This window comes from Schistocerca gregaria, chromosome 4 (genome assembly GCF_023897955.1).
Source record: "Schistocerca gregaria isolate iqSchGreg1 chromosome 4, iqSchGreg1.2, whole genome shotgun sequence".
Taxonomy (NCBI): Eukaryota; Metazoa; Arthropoda; class Insecta; order Orthoptera; family Acrididae; genus Schistocerca; species Schistocerca gregaria.
The window spans coordinates 732,225,900-732,245,731 of NC_064923.1; the positions used below are offsets into that span (position 1 = coordinate 732,225,900).

General features: G+C 43.4%; 1 protein-coding gene across 5 annotated transcripts in view; it reads right to left on the minus strand.

Annotated features, from left to right (window-relative positions):
* LOC126267635 (kinesin-like protein KIF2A) overlaps nucleotides 1–19,832 on the minus strand; it is a 310,859-nt gene that overhangs the window by 91,899 nt on the left and 199,128 nt on the right. For all 5 annotated transcript variants that reach the window (XM_049972935.1, XM_049972937.1, XM_049972933.1 and 2 more), the window contains one exon: nucleotides 18,377–18,416. In XM_049972935.1, coding sequence (XP_049828892.1) covers nucleotides 18,377–18,416 — 40 coding nt within the window. The remainder of the gene's footprint in view (nucleotides 1–18,376; nucleotides 18,417–19,832) is intronic.

Below are 19,832 nucleotides of genomic sequence, written 5' to 3' on the forward strand. Positions count from 1 at the left end.
TGATTTTGGCATGGCTGAAGGAGATTGAGGATGAGGAAGATATTCCTGATTCAAGTTGTAACAATGAAGATGACATTCTGGAAGAGCAGAACCATCAGTCTGAGCCCGAGCAAGAGGGAGAAATACCAAGTGAGGCAACTGAGAACAGTCCTGAATTTTCATGTGATGAACCATCCCGGAGAAGCAGACTAGTTGATTTTTATAATGGTGTAGGTGGCACAATCTGTTCAAAGACTTCTCCTCTCAATATAGGAAAAACTAGAGCTCATAACATTGTTTATGTTCCTCCTGGTCCTAAAGGAACAGTAGAGAGAAAACTACTATCTAAGATTGCATGTCCATTTTTTTGGACGATAATATAATTTACCTCATAACGAAATACACTAAGATAAAAATAGACCACAGACCACATAAAGAGCAATTTTTCGAGAGACAGACAGAGAGAGAGAGAGAGAGAGAGAGAGAGAGAGAGAGAGAGAGAGAGATATTAAACATACAGATCCAACTGAAATAATCGGACTTATTGGGATTCTGTTGATGAGTGGAGTGCTGAAAATAAGCCGAACAAGCACAAGCCAAATGTTTGACTCCATAAAACATACTTGAATTGATGCAATTTACTTGACTGTGTCCGAAGAAAGATTTAAATTTCTTCTTAGGGCCTTATGATTTGATGATATTAATCATCATGAAGTGCGTGCAAAAATTGACAAACTGGCCCCAATACGTGAAATATTTTATCTGTTCCTTACAAATTTTCAACAGTACTTTGTTCAGAGTGCTGAAATTACTTTGGATGAACAACTTTTGGCATTCAGTGGACGCTGTCCACTTAAGCAGTACATTCCCAGCAAACCCGCAAAATATGGAGTGAAGGTATTTGCACTTGGGGATGCTCACTATCCCTACACTTGCAACTTGGAAATATATGTTGTTGTTGTTGTTGTTGTTGTTGGGATGTTTAAGGGGGACTAAACAGCTAAGGTCATCAGTCCCCCATTCCAAAAACAGGCGAAACAAAATTTACGGAACAGGTAAAACCCCAAGGGGGGAGGAGACGCCCCTCCCCCCAGTCACTGAAAGAACACCAATGTGGCAGCGAACACTAGAGACAAGAAGAGTACAGACGAACACTGGACAGAAAGAAACGGAAGAAAAGAAGAGGGCCGGAGACTGGTTGACTGACCATGGGAACAAAAATTGGGAAAGAGTCAACCATCCGAATACACACATTAAAATCTGCAACCAATGAGACACTCGAGGACAAGATACACAGAAAGGAAAAGGGACAGGTCCCCCCTAAATGGAACCATAAAAAGGACTACCACGGATAAAATTTAAAACGTCGTCAGCCATGGAGGCATCGTCGCATAAAACCAAAGGCAACGTGCCCAGGAGATTAAAAGTCTGCCGGAGGGTGCGCAGGCGGGGACACTCCAACAAAATGTGGGTGACTGTCAACCGGGACCCACACTGACACAGGGGGGGATCCTCCTGACGCAAAAGATGTCCGTGCGTCAGGTAGGTATGGCCGATGCGGAGCCGACACAGGATGACAGAGTCCCTGCGAGAAGCCTGCAGGGAGGACCGCCCCACATCGGTCGTCTCCGTAACAGCCCGCAGTTTATTCGGAGAAGTCAGGCTACGCCACTCGTCACGCCATATCTCAAGCACCTTACGGCGCAACGCCAGCTGCAAATCACGAGCCGGGAGGCCGATCGCCAAAGTGGGGGCGTCGACCGCCCCTTTGGCCAGCCTGTCAACACGTTCATTCCCCAGGATGCCAACGTGACCTGGCGTCCAAACAAAGACCACCGAACAACCAGAGCGGGTAATGGCAAAAACAGACTCCTGAATAAAGGATACCAGAGGAGAAGGGGTATAGCAGCGGTCGATAGCCTGGAGGCTGCTCAGGGAGTCACTGCAGATGACGATGGACGTACCTGAGCAGTAATGCATATGCTCAAGAGTGCGCAATATGGCCACCAGCTCTGCAGTAAAAATACTGCAGCCAGCCGGCAAGGAGCGCTGTTCAACATGGGCAGCGTGAGCAAAAGCGTAGGCAGGACGACCATCCACCAGGGAACCATCAGTGTAGACAGGCTCACAGCCTGAAAATGAGGCGACGAGCGCAAGAAAACGGTAACGGAGGGCCACATGCGGAACCGAGTCCTTGGGCTCCCGTGCCAAGTCCAGGCAGACGGACGGACGGGTCATACACCAGGGAGGCGTGGGTGCACAGGCCCGGAAGGGCAGCAGAAGAGGGAACGACCCCAGTTTCGACAGCAGGGACTGGACGCGGACAGCAATGGAAAGCCCAGACCTAGGTCGCCGGTCGGGCAGAGGGAGGACCCTGGCAGGGAAAAGCAGGCGATGATTGGGATGGCCTGGTGAGCAAAATACGTGGACAGCATAGTCGGCAAGCAGTCAATGGCGGCAAATCCGCAGCGGGGGAACCCCGGCCCCCACCAGCAGACTATCCACGGGGCTCGTACGGAAAGCGCCAGTTGCAAGCCGAACCCCACAGTGGTGTATGTGGTCGAACAACGTCAACACTGAGGGTGATGCAGACCCATAGGCCAGGCTCCCATAATCAAGCCTGGACTGCACAAGGGCTCTGTACAATCGCAACAGCGTGCTGCGATCTGCACCCCAAGACGCATGGCTCAGGCAGCGGAGGGCGTTGAGGTGCCGCCAGCACTTTTTCTTCAGCTGAGTAATATGAGGAACCCATGTGAGCCGGGCATCAAAGACGAGTCCTAAGAAGCGGCTAGTGTCCACCACTTCAAGTAGGTGACCGTCGAGGTAAAGTTCCGGATGAGGGTGGACCGTCCGGCGCCTGCAGAAGTGCATAACTCGAGTCTTGGCCACAGAGAACTGAAATCCATGAGTCAGGGCCCATGATGCCGCCTTGCGAATGGCTGCTTGCAGCCTGCGTTTGGTGACTCCTGTAGTCGTTGAGCTGAATGAGATGCAGAAGTCGTCGGCATACAAGGAAGGAGACACCGACGACCCCACGGCTGCAGCCAGACCATTAATGGCCACTAGAAATAAGGAAACGCTCAACACCGAGCTCTGCGGGACCCCATTTTCCTGTATATAAGATGAACTAGAGGTGGCACCGACTTGCACCCGGAAAGAGCGGCGCAATAAAAAGTTTTGAAGAAAAGCTGGGAGCTGACCACGAAGACACCACTCGCGCAACGTAGCAAGGATGTGATGCCTCCATGTTGTGTCATATGCCTTCCGCAGATCAAAAAATACAGCAACGAGATGCTGACGGCGGGAAAAGGCCGTATGGATAGATTCCAGCCGCACCAAATTGTCCGCAGCAGACCGGCCCTGACGGAAGCCACCCTGGGATGGAGCGAGGAGACCGCGCGACTCAAGGACCCAACACAAACGCCGCCCCACCATACGTTCGAGCAATTTGCACAAAACATTGGTGAGGGTAATGGGACGATAGCTGTCCACCGCCAGAGGGTCCGCACCGGGCTTCAAGATGGGGACGATAACACCCTCTCGCCATTGGGACGGGAACACGCCCTCGCTCCAAATGCGGTTAAAGATGGTGAGAATGTGTCTCTGGCAGTCCCCGGAGAGATGCTTCAGCATCTGCGCGTGGATGCAGTCCGGTCCTGGTGCTGTATCAGGGCAATCGGCGAGGGCAGCGAGGAATTCCCTCTCGCTGAAAGGAGCATTGTATTTTTCAGAACGACGTGTGTGGAACGATAACGGCGTCCGCTCGGCGCGCTCCTTTAGAGAGCGAAAGGCAGGAGGGTAAGTTGCAGTCGCAGAGCTCGTAGCAAAGTGCGTGGCAAGGTGGTCAGCAATGGTGGCAGCGTCCGTGCAGACAGCGCCGTCCAGGGAGATTCCAGGGACACCCATAGGCGTCTGGTATCCATAAATCCGCCGGATGCGGGACCACACGAGCGACGGGGAGACACGGGAGCCCAAGGATGAAATGTACCTCTCCCAGCATTCCTGCTTACGCCGTGCAATAAGACGACGGGCCAAGGCACGGAGCTTCTTAAAGGCGATGAGGGTCTCCAGAGACGGGTGCCGCTTATGACGCTGGAGAGCCCGCCTACGGTCGCGAATAGCCTCAGCTATCTCTGGCGACCACCAGGGGACAGCCTTCCTCCGAGGGAGTCCAGAAGAGCGAGGGATGGCAGTCTCGGCCGCAGAAATAATTGACGAGGTCAAGACACGGATCACCTTGTCAATGTCACCCTGTGGGGGAGAAGCAATGGTGGCAGCGGAAGTAAAAGCCGGCCAGTCAGCCCTGTTGAGAGCCCAGCGGGGCAGGCGCCCAGAAGAATGACACTGGGGCAGTGACAAATAGATGGGAAAATGGTCACTACCACACAGATCAGGATGCACTCTCCAGTGAAGGGATGGGACAAGTCCGGGGCTGCAAAGAGAGAAATCGATGGCCGAGAACGAGCCATGGGCCACACTGAAATGCGTGGGAGCACCGGTGCTCAAGAGGCTAAGGTCGAGCTGAGCCAACACATGCTCCACAGCCCGACCGCGGTCATCGGAGACAGTCCCACCCCATAGAGGGTTGTGGGCATTGAAATCGCCCAGAAGCAGCAATGGTGGCGGGAGTTGAGCCAGCAGCGCAGCCAAGAGATGTCGGGGGAGTTGCCCATACGGAGGAACGTAAACAGAGCAAATAGTAATAGCCGGCGAGAGCTCAATCCTGACAGCGACTGCCTCTAAAGGCGTCAGAAGGGGTACTGGCGAGCTACAGACAGAGTGGTGAACAAAGAGGCAAACTCCACCTGAAGCTCGTTGACAGTCAGCGCGGTTCTTATAGTATCCCCGATAACCGCGAAGGGCAGGGGTCCGCATTGCTGGAAACCAAGTTTCCTGAAGAGCAATGCACAGAACAGGGGAAACACTCAGAAGCATCCGGAGCTCAGGCAGGTGGCGGAAATAACCGCCGCAATTCCACTGGAGAATGGAAGCAGGAAGGGACTGGGAGGGCGTGAAGGCGACTAAGAGGCAGACGGCGCCGCAGAGTCAACGGCCGCCACTGGGCGAGAGTCAGCTGTGTCCATAGGAGAGGCCCCCGAGGGTTCCGTGAGGGCGAGATCCGTGGCAGAGGCAAGGATCTCCACCGCATCCCCAGAGCCAGAACTATTGACAGCAGGCGGTACTGATACTGCCAGAGCGTCCTCCTTGGACACGTTCCGTTCTTTCTTCTCGCGTCTGTCCTTTGGCTTAGAGGGCTGGGAGAGTTTCTCTGAAGGAGCGTCGGAGGCTGACAACGACGCAGAAGCCCTACGACCAGCAGGTGGAGGAACCTTCAGCCACTGGCTGACATCCGGCGGGGTAGCAGAAGAAACGGAAGAAGGGAGGGCCCCGAGGGACCCCTTCCGCGAGACAGGAGCTGGTAGAGACGACGCCGGTGGAGAAGGAGAGGGAGGGGGAGGGATCGAGCCCCCTGGTTTTGGAGCAGATGTCACTCCCGAAGCATGTGGGGGGGGGGGGGGGGGGGGGAGTGACAGAAGGGGGTTTGCCCCCAACTGCTAAGGGGGCAACAGAGGAACGCTTGCCCCCAGACACGAGGGGGGCAGACAGAGATGTACGGCCCTGAGGGCCCACTGAAGGCGGCACAGAGGAGGTGACAACTGCCGCCCGCGAGGGCGACAATAACGTGGCTGCACCGTAAGTAGTTTGAAGAGAGACAGGATGCAACATTTCAAATTTCAGTTTTGCCTCACAATAAGTAAGCCAGTCCAGGGTCTTAAATTCCATAATCTTCCGCTCCTTATGAAGAACGGGGCAGTCCAGCGAGCATGGAGAGTGGTGTTCCCCACAGTTGACACAGACAGGCGGAGGCGCACATGGAGAATCGGGATGAGAGGGGCGTCCGCAATCTCGACATGTGGCGCTGGATGGGCAACGGGAGGACATATGCCCAAACTTCCAGCACTGGAAGCACCGCATCGGGGGAGGGACGTATGGCTGGACGTCACAACGGTAAACCATTACCTTGACCTTCTCAGGCAATACAGCACCCTCGAAGGCCAAGAAAGGCACCGGTGGCCACCCTGTTGGTTTTGGGTCCTCTGTGCACACGACGGACAAAATGCACACCACGTCGTTCCAAGTCAGCTCTCAGCTCGTCATCGGACTGTAACAAGAGGTCGCGATGGTAAATAATCTCCTGGACCATATTTAAGCTACTGTGGGGAGTGACGGTAACAGCGACGTCTCCCAGCTTATCACACAAGAGCAACGCCCGTGACTGGGCTGGGGAGGACGTCTTGAGGAGGATGGACCCATTCCTCATTTTAGACAACCCCGCCACTTCCCCAAACTTATCCTCCAGGTGTTCCACAAAAAACATAGGCTTTGTCGAAAGAAAGGAGTCACCATCAGTCCTGCTGCAGACAAGGTATTGTGGTACATAAGGCTCCTGCCTGGCACTAGATCTGCGTCCCTCCCATGGCGCAGCCAACGAGGGGAATGACTGAGGATCATATTGTGCACCATCGAATTCAATTCTGCCTCGCTTAGAGATGCTGGTGGCAGTGCGACCACCAGCTTGGTGAGATTTATTGTGCTTCATTGCGCCACATTCGCCCAGATGCCACCTACTCCGAACGAGAGCTCTCCCCAAGGGCGCCACCCAGCCAAAGCAACGGGTACCTGGCCGATATCCCATTGCCCGGAGTCCCCGTGCCCCAGACAAGATGGGCACATACTCCTTGGCATGCATGGGGAGGAAACAGCTCTGGCATCTGTAGTGCGATCCCTGTGTAGTCAGGGGGCTACCACCAAGAGGGTACATGACGACCCCACCACAACGGACTGGCTACCGTGCTGGATTTTAGGTGTTTAAAGGGTCCACAGTTGTCGTGGGTGCTAAGAAGGGGATTGCGCACAAGACGAGGAGGCAACCCAGAAGACATGGGGGTGTAAATCCCTCCACACGACAACAGATAGCATGCAAGATGGAGGTGCACGATGGACCAAGAGACGAACACCACGTAAGGCGTCCTTCCTCAAATGGCACGCACTAACAACGGAAATTTTGAAAATGGCAGGTCAAACCCAAGTGGGGACCATCACATAAGGCCGAAACTTGGGAGACTCCTTTTAGTCGCCTCTTACAACATTCAGGAATACCGCGGGCCTATTCTTACCCCCGAACCCGCAGGGTCGGGGGAAGGGGGGGGGGGGGGGGGGGGGGGGAATTTATGCACGCAAACAACTAGAAGGGCCATATCGCTTGAGTAACAATAGTTATGTGTTAATAAGACGCACTTCCCGTGTTTGGCAGAAACACCAGTATAACAATGGACAATTGGTTCTCTTTGCTCCCATGTTGCTGAGCAGCTGTTTGAAAGTAGAACAACCATGGTTGTCATGGTACGGGAGGACAAAAGAAAACCTCTGGCTCAGCAGAGATTAGACAAACAAATGTTGCCAAGAAGTCTGTTCTTCAGAATAAAGGAGTTTCTTGGCACTCATCTCTTGGAAAGTCAGCCAGCAACCATGGGAAATACGCCCAGTGGTTTTGTGGGTCGCTGCTACAACTGCGGAAGATCAAGAAATAGAAGTACCAGAAAAGTATTTAACGACTGTTAAAATTTTGTTTGTCAGGATCATTCCCAGATAGTTTTATTTCCTGTTAAGAAAATAATGATTAAATTTGTTTTTACACAAATGTGTGTTTTTGAAAGTAAATCAAAGCCAATGATGCTATCTTCCTTAAAAATTGTAACTTGCTGTGGAAAGTTTGATGTTTTTTCAGATGTGAGTTGATATGCCTATTCTTTTTGTTGATAGTTTCTATAAACATTATTATGGGCAACACACAAAACACTCCATAAAAATATCTGAAAACTCAATGGCCTCTTTTTTAGTTGAGAAAACAATATACATATGTAACCCACACGAGCACTTCCATTTCTTTTTACAGCGTGACCACTGCATTAAATTTGTTTTGTTACTTTTAACTTTTTACCATTAGCATACATCAGTATAATCTGCATTTTTATAAAAGAGAAAGATTGGCCCTCAGTTTTAAGCAATGTAACACCAGATCTAATTGTGTGTTTAGTTTTATGCATGTATTTTATTTACTAATTTATTTTGGGTACTGCTAGTTAGTATCTTTTGGTCTGGCAAAATTAGTGATTGTTTCATAACTTAAATTCTATTGTTGGCTTATAAACAAACATTAATTCTGTAATAACTGGAAACATTTGGAAGACGAAATGCTAGTATTCTTAAAATATTTATGTGGTTCTAGTTGGAAACGTGTTAGCAATACCAGCCTTGAATTAATTCCAAAGTAATTAACAGTTTTGCCGAAAGTAATGTTTGTGTAATTACAAATGTTAATTTCACAATTTAAACAAATAATTTGGTCTAAACCTCGTAGTAGAAGAAACTGTTTTAAAAAAAAGAAAAAAAAGGTGGGAGGGGGTGGGGGAGGAGGCCCTTTCTTGATATGTGAGGTGGTCACGGGTCTCTTATTCCTGGATTTATTTTTCTCTCATTGAAAAATGGTGCAATCTGGTGAACAGGAGGTATGGTGCTCCCTGAAGTTGACAACGGGAACAGGGGCTGGCTGGCATTGCAACATCAAGACTTTTATCCAATTTGCACACATTTTTAGCAATGTATAGGTGGAGGAATATACAGCTTGGCACTATGGCAACAACCACATGCAATGAATCACCTCTGCAGGTCAAGATGTGGGAACATACTACAGTATCCACTGTGCTGTCTTTCAGTCTCCACTAGACAAGCCAGACAAAATGCAAACCTCATCACTCCAAATTACCACTCTACTCATCATCAGTATGTAGAAGGATAGCTCAGTGCTAAGTGATACCCAATAACATTGTCAAACTTTTATGGGGAATTACAGTGCCAGGAATGTCGCACAGCTTGTCGCAAGTGAGCTTTTATGGGGAATTACAGTGCCAGGAATGTCGCACAGCTTGTCGCAAGTGAGCAGTGCCCGTGATTGTGTATGGGGGTGGGGAACATTTTATGCAGAACACAGCCACTTTTCATTTTTTAAAACCACTAACACTTCTCCGAACCTGCTCTCTGGTGTTAAATGAAGAACGAAGGTTTTTATCATAAAGGAATCCCCATCCATCCTAGAACAAACCATTCGTTAGTGGGAGTATTTCTCACCTTGTCTCTGAGCCTTATGTTCCTCCCATGGCATAGTTAGGAAAGGGAACATTTGAGTTGTGCGTCTCCACAATGAAGTATGTCTTAGCTTCACAAAGGACTGCTGGACCCATGCAGCTACTAGGGGAAGAAAGTAATTTGCTTCATGCCTGAATCTCCCACCACAAGACCACTCACTCTGAATGGAGGCTCTCCCAATGGGCATGACCCAGCCACAGCAATGCTTGTCCAGCAAGTCAACCGTTTCCTAGAGTCCTCGTATCCCAGCTATGAATGGCAGATACTCCTTGGTTTCATAGGGAGTTTCCGGCTCAGGCACCAACAGTGCAATCTCCACGTGGTCAGGGGGCTACCACCGTGCAAGTACTTTATGACGTCCGCTCAGAACGAAATGGTTACTGTGATGAGTTTTGGGTGTAGTACCATTGCAACAAAGAAGGGTGCAAAGAGAGAAATGCACAAAGGCGGAATGTGTGCCATGCTGGGTAACGTTCCCTGCACAATCCACGCTTTTGAAAAATTTAGACGAGACGTATCAAGTCAAACCCGACAATGGGACCACATAATTAATTATGGAAAGGGGGTAGACAGTCAGAAGGTAAAGATTGAAGCACAATCAACGCCATAAAGACCATCCATCCAATGGGAAAGCAGAGGGGGGAAAAAGAATAGGAGAAAGACAGAATTGAAACATGGAAAGGTAAGTAACACTGCTAAGGCTGGGGCCCCATGGTGGCCAAGCACATGCTTACAAGAGATGTGCGAGACCTATGGGGGCAAAGTAGTTTGTGTAATATATCGACACATTTGTATTTTGTACTGTAATAGGGCAATTTTTATTGACTACCTTATATTTATTAACAACATTTATTAGTAACTGCCTTACTTAAAATAAACTTTTTTTGAAGTTGAAAATTTTTATCAGTTGAGTATTTTAGTAACAGTGGGTCCGCTAAACCCCCTTTTGGGCATCAATGTTCTAAAGAAGCTCAGGTATCCGAAGGCTAAGTACTATTACACAATATTTTTGGTTTGCATCTCACTACTGTAGACAACATATGGCAAAATTACTACATTCATCAATAACGAATATATATTTAGGAACACAAGTATTATTAAGTTTTGCTTAGAGCAGTATCTGGGAGCATATGTGACAAACAGAATTTCAAAACAAATTGTTAGCATATATTGAGCACCAGGAGGTGGTTTTAATCTGTTCATAAATTGGTTTTTGGTTACTTTCAATATAATTTTCCTTAAAAATTCTTCCAGTAAGAATGTACTACATGTAATACAGCCATTACTCAACTTCATTCCTTAGTAAATTTTCCACCTAGGGTACCTAACTCGTCTCTCACCTGAGAGAGAGAGAGAGAGAGAGAGAGAGAGAGAGAGAGAGAGAGAGAGAGAGAGAGAGAGAGAGAGAGAGAGAGGGGGGGGGGGGAGGGGGGGGGGGGGAGAAGAAGAAGAAAGCAAGACATTAATAATTTAGTTACAGACGTGTCTCAGGAAGGAATAATCAATGGTCTCTCTGAATACTGCATGCAGTTAACCTTGTTAATGTGGGTAGTTAACCAGAATACAAAATCTTATGAATCTATTAAAAACAAAGATTCCAAGACTTACCAAGCGGGAAAGCGCCGGCAGACAGGCACATGAACAAAACACACACACAGAATTACGAGCTTTCGCAACTGGCAGTTGCTTCGTCAGGAAAGAGGGAAGGAGAGGGAAAAATGAAAGGATGTGGGTTTTAAGGGAGAGGGTAAGGAGTCATTCCAATCCCGGGAGCGGAAAGACTTCCCTTAGGGGAAAAAAAGGACAGGTGTACACTCGCACACACACACACACATATCCATCCGCACATACACAGACACAAGCAGACATATTTAAAGGCAAAGAGTTAAGGGCTATGTCTGCTTGTGTCTGTGTATGTGCGGATGGATATGTGTGTGTGTGTGTGTGTGTGTGTGTGTGTGTGTGTGTGTGTGTGTGTGTGTGTGTGTGTGTGTGTGTGTGCGCGAGTGTACACCTGTCCTTTTTTTCCCCTAAGGGAAGTCTTTCCGCTCCCGGGATTGGAATGACTCCTTACCCTCTCCCTTAAAACCCACATCCTTTCATTTTTCCCTCTCCTTCCCTCTTTCCTGACGAAGCAACTGCCAGTTGCGAAAGCTCGTAATTCTGTGTGTGTGTTTGTGTGTTTTGTTCATGTGCCTGTCTGCCGGCGCTTTCCCGCTTGGTAAGTCTTGGAATCTTTGTTTTTAATATATTTTTCCCATGTGGAAGTTTCTTTCTGTTTTATTTAAATCTTATGAATCTGCAGACCAGTCAATAAGCTAAAAATTGACTGTTTTAAGAAACTACTTGCAAGCATTTATTCATCATGGAATTAAAGTATATTGTACAACAGAAAGGACACTATCTGCCACACAGTTTCAATTCTTTTGTTCTAGTTCATTACAGCACATATTGTGAAGTACTGAAGAAGTTAATCCAGCCATTGAAACAAACGTCTCATGAGAAAAAAGGTAGCCTCATCACGCAATAAAATGAAGACAATTCGGGATATAGTGAGGTAAGAGATTGCTATAACTACGGATAAAGAGCAGATTGGTAAAATTCCCAGTGTTGCAAAACTTTTCAGGAGCATTTTATATTTGTTACTGGAAATGTGTGTCAGGTTCAGTAAATGCTCGAATGGAAAATGGCCTCTCCAATAATTGTTAAACTTTTAACCCATTAAGACTGAAGGTTACCAACAAGCAAATAACAAGTCCTAATTTTTATCTGAAAGGGTCAAAATTAGAATCAGTTTTCGATTTCAAATAACTTGAAAGAACAACTTCCAACAAGTGCACAGTTAACCAATAAATACCAAGCAGGACATAGAAAGCATTCTTTTGTATTATCAGGTCAGAGACCTCCTGATAAACAAAAACCCATGTACCACATATACATTACGTAAATTCTCACGTACTCTACTGGGGAAAGACTACAGCACAATCCTAGTGGTAGAAATGAGATTCACAAGAACTATGAACCAAACTACCAGAAAGGACACATCAAAGTTCCTGTTACTAATGTGACAGACAGAAGCTGTGATATGGGCACATTATGAGAATGGGATGAGATAAGACCAGGCAGAAAAATATTTTGAAATAAATGTCTGCAGCAAAAGAGCATACAGAAGAATTAGAAAGCACTGGAGACATCAGTGAAATTAGGCTTGGAGGGGAGATATTTTGTTGGGAAGATGTCCAGGAACAGGGCATCTATGAAGATGAGAGGAGATGGCGAGTGCTTTTACACCACACCCAGGAAACTGGAGCTAAGAAATGATATGATGATAATGCACATTCTAGTTTTCACAGAAGGCTCATGCAAGACGTAATTTTCATCTTGCTGAATCAGATTGGATAATTTACTTTCCACAGGCTACAAATGCTAGAGAACAATCAACACTATATTTCAATACAACATAGTCCCATGATATTCTTGACAAATTCCTACAGTTGCAACTTTGTCTTAATTAGTGAAACTGGTACTTAAAAATTTTCTGCAGAATACTTCCTCAGCACAGGGATGTCAAATGAAGTTGTGTTTCAAGTTGCTGTCACGTCTTTAATATAGTTGTGTATTATCCCCATATTATGTTTCGCAAACGTACCATAATAAGCAATTATGTTAAGTAATGTTAACATGCCACACTTCTCAATGTGATTAGCATAGCATTGTTGTGTACATGTAAATATTTTTCAGAGAAACATTGTAGATTTTATACCAATATCAATGATGGCTTATGTGATTTGCAATTAGGGGTTGGACCACGAAGTGAGGAGTCCAATAGATGGAGTGCCCTACAACAGTCCACATGAAATTTTGTGGCAGCTTCTGGTAATTAAGTGACCTCAATTAAAGGAAAAAAATTGTTTACGATGTATAGTTGTTGGTACAATAGGAGCAGTATGTACCCGTAACTCTGCAGAAAATCAAAAAGCTTGCCTTTTCACAATCTTTAACCCTTGCATATACCAACAAAGCATATACCACCTCTACTATACTGTGCAACCAACCAAATAATGTGGCATTCCATCCCAAATGGGTAAAAATTAATTTAAAATTGTAGTAACCATTATTGTCAATATTCGTAGATAAACCTAGAGATATTCAAATCCATGTAGACCACTAGCCATGGTACACTTAAGGCCAGATATTACAAAATAACTTCGTGAATATAAATATGGCCCTCACTGCACCAGATGAAGTTCTGTGCAGCACAACAAATTATTTAAATAAAAAATCTAATTTTAAAATAAAATATAAGTTATTTTAAGGAACAAACCATTTGACAGGAACCTTTCCCATCTGGCTAAAATCTGCTGAAGGTGTCTATAAGAAAGGCGTTAAAGAAATACCAAGAAAATTCTGTACTTTTTCACTTATACTACCTTTCTCTTAACCACTGGCTGGCAATTTGAAGATCTGCAGTTCAATTTCAGCCTCCTGTAATTATTAGGACAGAAGCATTGCTACTTTCTGGAATGACTTATTTGCTGAATATTACACTATGTTACAAATTTTGTGTATGCAAGCACACACGGCGAATAGTTCCATTCCACCATCAGTACATTCATGGGCGGACAGTAAGTGTGCTTTCAGTGCGAAGTTTTGGTTTCTGTTGACAACCTTACTCTCTCAACTTCTACTCTGTTCTGGATTATTATTCTTGTCTCTTTCTTAGGACAGGTTTCAAGTGGAGGCTCTCCATTTTGTCTTGTTCCGAGCACCTTCCTTCATATGTCTGTAGGTTCATCCTACTGTAATGTCATCCATCATTCTAACTCCCTATCTCTTTCCCACATTTCTTCCATAATTTTTTGTTGCAGACAATTCCTGCACAGTGTATGTCACATCCAAGATTTTCTCCTCTTTCAGATCCCTTAAAATAATTATCTTTCTTCCCCCATTTCCTTCATTACTTCTTCATTCTCACGTCTGTCAGTCCACAAAACTTTAAGCATTCTTCTCCATAGTCACAATTCAAAACTTTCTAAATATCTTTCTTTTTAACTGTCCATGGTTCATTACCATGTAATGTTCTTTCCAGATAGAACATTTAGCAAATCTTTTCCTCATCTCATCAGGATTCTACATGGGAGTATATTGCCAAAATAACAGTTTGGCATTTCTAAACCAATATTGTCAACTATTTGCAGCTAGATCAACAATGTACTTACTGCAATTCATTAGAAAATACACTGAAGTGCCAAAGAACTGAGTATGAACTCATTTTCTGAGTTTAAACACTTCCACTGGCCACCAAACTCCCTGGACACAAATATTACTGAGCACATCAATGATTCCTTGCAACACAATGTTCAGAAGACACCTCTAAACCCTTGTACTCTTATGGATTTGTGGACAGCCCTGCACGATTCAAGGTGTCAGTTCCTGCAGCACTACCTCAGACATCAGTCTGAGTTTATGCCATGTCATGTTGTGGCACTTCTGCGTGCTCGCAAGGGCCCTATACGATATTAGGCACATGTAGCAGTTTCTTTGGCCCTTGAGTGTAAACTACAGGCTCCTGGAGTATTCTGCATTCTGCCAGAGGAAACTGTTCATAAATGTTTTGTAAAAATAAAATAAAATATTATTGCTAACATTACTTGTGGGGACCCACAAACTTCCACATCAGAGTCTTATTTTTTTCTTGCTAGTAACATTACCAGGTAAATTCTTCGTCTGCAGATAATATAGAAATAGCAGTTAACAGCAAAATGAGTACAGTTTTAAGAAGAGCCATTATGAAAGTGTCATGCATGTTAATAATTAGTTTCTGGCCAATTTTTTATCAGTTAAATTTGAAGAGAGACTATTTGCAGTTTAGAATTTAAAAGGATTCATCCTAGTATGTGTCTAAAATATTACAAGCACATAGAAAATAGAAAACAAATCATTATATCCAACACAAATGTTGACAAACACACAATGATGATGATAAAAATTCAACAATGACATATGATTTTTTTGGGGTACATGGCCAAGCCAAACTACAGTTGATGAATCAAAGTTTTTTTATATGAGTATCTGGGGCATGAAATCACAAATGCTCTGTAGATGCTTGTCTCAGAAACTCTACTGCTTACTAGTTTATTTACTCCTCTATTAAATTTTTTGTTAATGATTTCTCTCTTTCACAGTAACAGCTCAGTTCATGGAATTTGTACTAGGAATCATGTACATAAAAATGTACAATCAGACATTTTAGTCCAGATAGCACCTAGTGCCATATTAAGAAAAACAAATTTTCAACAACCAGCCAGAGCTATGAATGAAGAACAATTTGTTGCCAACCCATCCTACTCCACCGACAAATGTCACAGTGGTTCCAATTTGTGTGCGCACTGGTAATATCATTTAGCATGTTGTGTAAAATGTGATTTCTGCACAGCTTCAATGCAGTAATGTGATCTGTAAGTAAATGCTCTTTGCTGTTTTCTACTCAAATGATAGGTGGCAAAAATAGCCCAAGAAATCAAATATTAATTAACTAAAAGAAAGATTCATAATTTTTACAAATTCCACATTCCTGAGGGTCATTTTACTTCTATCTCTGGTAGGAAAATTAGTATACTTGTCTGTAAATACTTATTCTGTATTTTTATTTTATTTTATGTTCCACTTCCTAAATATCTACTTATTACTGATCTTTTGAACAGAAGTTATGTATTTACTATAGTGAACTCTGTTTCAGGTTGGATAGTGATTCTCCAATGCACAGTGCCAAACAGCATTAAACTCAGGCTTCAAATTTGCATAATGTGCAGACAAGTAACCAGCGATTTATCCACGGATTTCACTGCATCTGTAACTTTGGATCTGCATTAATTCTGAGGTCATCATTGAGGAACCAATAAAGAGTTCCACTTGTGTCTCAAACACTAGCCCTGACACTTACGTTCCACAAAGATGCAAAATGTACTATAGGCCTATTCTTACTTCACGTGTGCCCATAGCTCATCTGTTTCATGAACATTTACTAACCAATTTACCAGAACTACACTGTTCACTTCACCTCCATTTGCATCTACAACAACCCTTCAACTTTTGATGAATTTGGGTTGACATTCATCTGCAGTTTAAGTCATTTACTATGCCATGGCATGTCTCCCTCAAAAATCCATGTAGACAAAACGGTGTATCTTACTGTTGTTTATGGACAAGTGAAGTATAATAATGCAAAGAATACTGCTACAGCAAGAAGAACCTCATATGTGTGGTTCAACTCAATTTTTGTACATTACATTTAACTGAATTATTTTTTGTTTTGATCAAAGGATGGACAGAGATTAACTTATCAGCTGATCTCCTGTCTTACTTTGGTAGTCATGATTGTGGTGCAATAATCAAAATTTTGTCAGGATGCTCATCAGCTTCCTAAATTATTAGACATTTAAATTTTAATGTATTTTTAGTGTGGGTGGCTCATCAAGGCGCATGACATTTCACAAATGACGAAAGAACCTAATATCAAGGAGGCAAGCTTCGATCATCGCACATGATCCAGTCCATTCCTCCGGCTTCACAGTTTCTGTTCTATCTAGCGAAGGAAAGACCAGCACTTCGGACTGGTGCATCATTAACATCTGCTCAAAGAACTGTGCACAAATTTGAACAGTCTTACAAACTGCAGTGCACTGAATGACCAATTCATGATTGTTGGTCATAATCAGCACTACAACTAGCTATTGCAGCAAGTGCAATATAAATGAATTATTGGCTTGATTTTTTCACACCAAACCGAAACTTCTCATAGTTAACTGAACAGTTTATAAGTTCATTTGGTACCTCAGCTTCATCCTAGTCTAATGTCCACTTGCAGTGTCACAAAATTGTTGAAATACTTGCCTCTACCACAAATGAAGTTACAGTACATAAAGTTTTGTTACTTTTTTTAAATCCACTACATTAATCTGAAGCTAATTTACTTTGTATTTTAAAGCACTACTTTTCTTAGTGAGTGCCACAAATTAGACCACTAACATGCAGCATGATCACTGAAGATGAACTTCAGGACATCGCTCGGTAACAATGAGCAGCTGCAAAACTTAATTTTTTATTTCATGGTAAAAGTGTCTGAAGAAGAGAATGTTCGGATGTTAATTCGCTCCTCTAAGATGAATGTAATACTGGTGAAGGAGATTTATGTTTATAAATTCAGTGAAACAATGTTGACAGCTGTTTACGTCACAGCTATGAAACTAGAAAGAATTTATTTTTTGCCAGTCCGTAACCCAACCCAACCCTTTTCTTTTCTACGGTTTTCTTCTTTATGGTCACTGAAACTGCGAAATGATGACAATATTCAGAAAGAAACAGTACCTATTTTCTCAAATTGTGGCAAATGGAACCTTGATTCTTAAAAACTGGTTTGACAACATTAGCTAGTAACCACCAGTATTTCACCAAAGTAGTGACAGTTCTGCTAATCTGTTTTTAGTGTTATCTTCATGAAATCCAAGAAATTAGACTTTGGATCTAATTTTGCTATCATAAGCTGGAAACACATACATCTGCTCATTAATTTTGAAAAGAATGAAAATTAGTTGCTTCTATCACTGGATCAAGAGGGGGGAAAAGTTAATAATAGCCTAGTGGGTTCATAGTAAACTAAACACAGTAACTTTTAAAAACCAAGCAGTTCCCAAATTTACACCTCAACAGTTTAACAATGCCAGAAAAAGTTTTAGAACAGTGAAAGGGGGTTTTACTACAGAAGAGGAAAGGGGAGTGGGAGCAGAAGATACTGTACACTGTAACATAAGAAAAAGTTTAAAATGGCAGTAGTATTGTTTACTGCCTGAAAACATCTAGAGTGTGCATAGTGTATCAAATATTAGAATGAACAGAATAAAGTATTTACTAAAATATGTGTCCTGCTGTCATATCACATCACAGGAAAGTGGTGCAAATTGAAAATACCAGAAACAATTAATACTGAGCATTCCATATGCACCAAGGCATTTCCATGTCAATGATAGGTAAAACTTAGCCCAGCAACTACACTTAAATATCATTGTCATGGTAACAGCTTTGTATAAGATGGGAGTAAACACATAAGGAAACCAGAACACTTGGGATTTCTGCAAATTCAATAGAAAATGGTGGTGTTATGTTTATTCAATTTACGAAAAATGCTTACCTCTATGAGCTTGACCACCTACTGAAGCCCTTGTAGCACTCTGAAAAGTCAAAAAGGCAAATGATTAGTTGTTTTAGCAGGTCAGAAACAGATAATGATCGAAATCATATAGACACCATGACTGTTTTACTAGTTCCTCCAAAGATATTCGATAGTTGGCCAGGAAATTATTTAACTAATACTGTACCATGAAATATTTTATATTTTTAAATAGTTTCCCCTTAATGACTGTTGCTATGAAAGTGTCTTACAACAGATATGATAATACCAATCCGTAAATTCAGAATATTCTATTAAACCAATTCTTGAACAAAACTGAATTTTCTGAGATCTGTGATGCAGTAAATGTGAAATTACCAAGGTCCTCAATATATGAAGGAGAAGCAAAGCACCAATGGGACAACAACGTGGAAGAAATAGAGTGCAAGCTGTTGCACCATTGCCACTATTTAGAGGCAGAGCAATCTCTTTGGGAATAAATCTGGCTGTAACTTTGAATGATATAACCAACCATTTGCCTGAAGTGATTTGGACAAACCAAGTTAAAACTGGGACTGATATTCTCATTTGGTATGAGAGAGAAATGAGAAAGAGGTGAGACAAATCCCTAGCTTTGTGGTTATCCATCTGTTAATTACAACACAACTGTGACATATTCATTCTGAAATGTAGTAAGGTACAGAGTTACACGATTTCCTAAATTGTTTTATTCGCGTTCATTATAATGCGTGACATGAAAAGTTCTATCTCAAGGAGAGTGAAAAAAATTAAACTGGGAGAAAAAGGTAGTTTTATAAAGGCAAAAACTGAATTTACTGATAAACTGCCAAGATTTGTGAATCACAGCGGAGAGTCTCACTGTATCATAATCTGTGACTGGTCATTTGATCAATATTTACCCCTTAATACAGCCACAGGTATTTGATAATAAACCTGATAAAAATAGTAGCCACTATAAACTAAGTCTCGCAACGTTTACTCTATGTATATAGTTCAGCCAAGTATAAAAACTTCACTTAATGCGAAAATAAAAGCAGTAAATAAATTTAATTACATGCATATCATATTTCAATTAGAAGCACCAAAGGCCTCTAATAATTACTTTCTATATATATGACCAATTTCATACTAGTCAGCAACTGATGAAACAACCAACTACAGCTGACAGTCTTCAAGAATAATTTTAACTATAAATATCTCAAAGTAAGAAACTTATATACAACAGAAAGTGCAAGAAACTACAAACACCGCACAATGCAGACCTGTTCCCTTCAGTGCATAGTACCTTATTTACATTTTTCTGTTTATTGTGACTCTGCACATTTCTCCACACCACGGATAGCAGTTTATAGTGCTCTATATGATATGAATGCAAGGACTCGATCCAACAATAAGTTGAATACAAGTAGCAAACCATGAAAAGCAATAATTCTCTCTGTTGGGACCTAATGTGTAT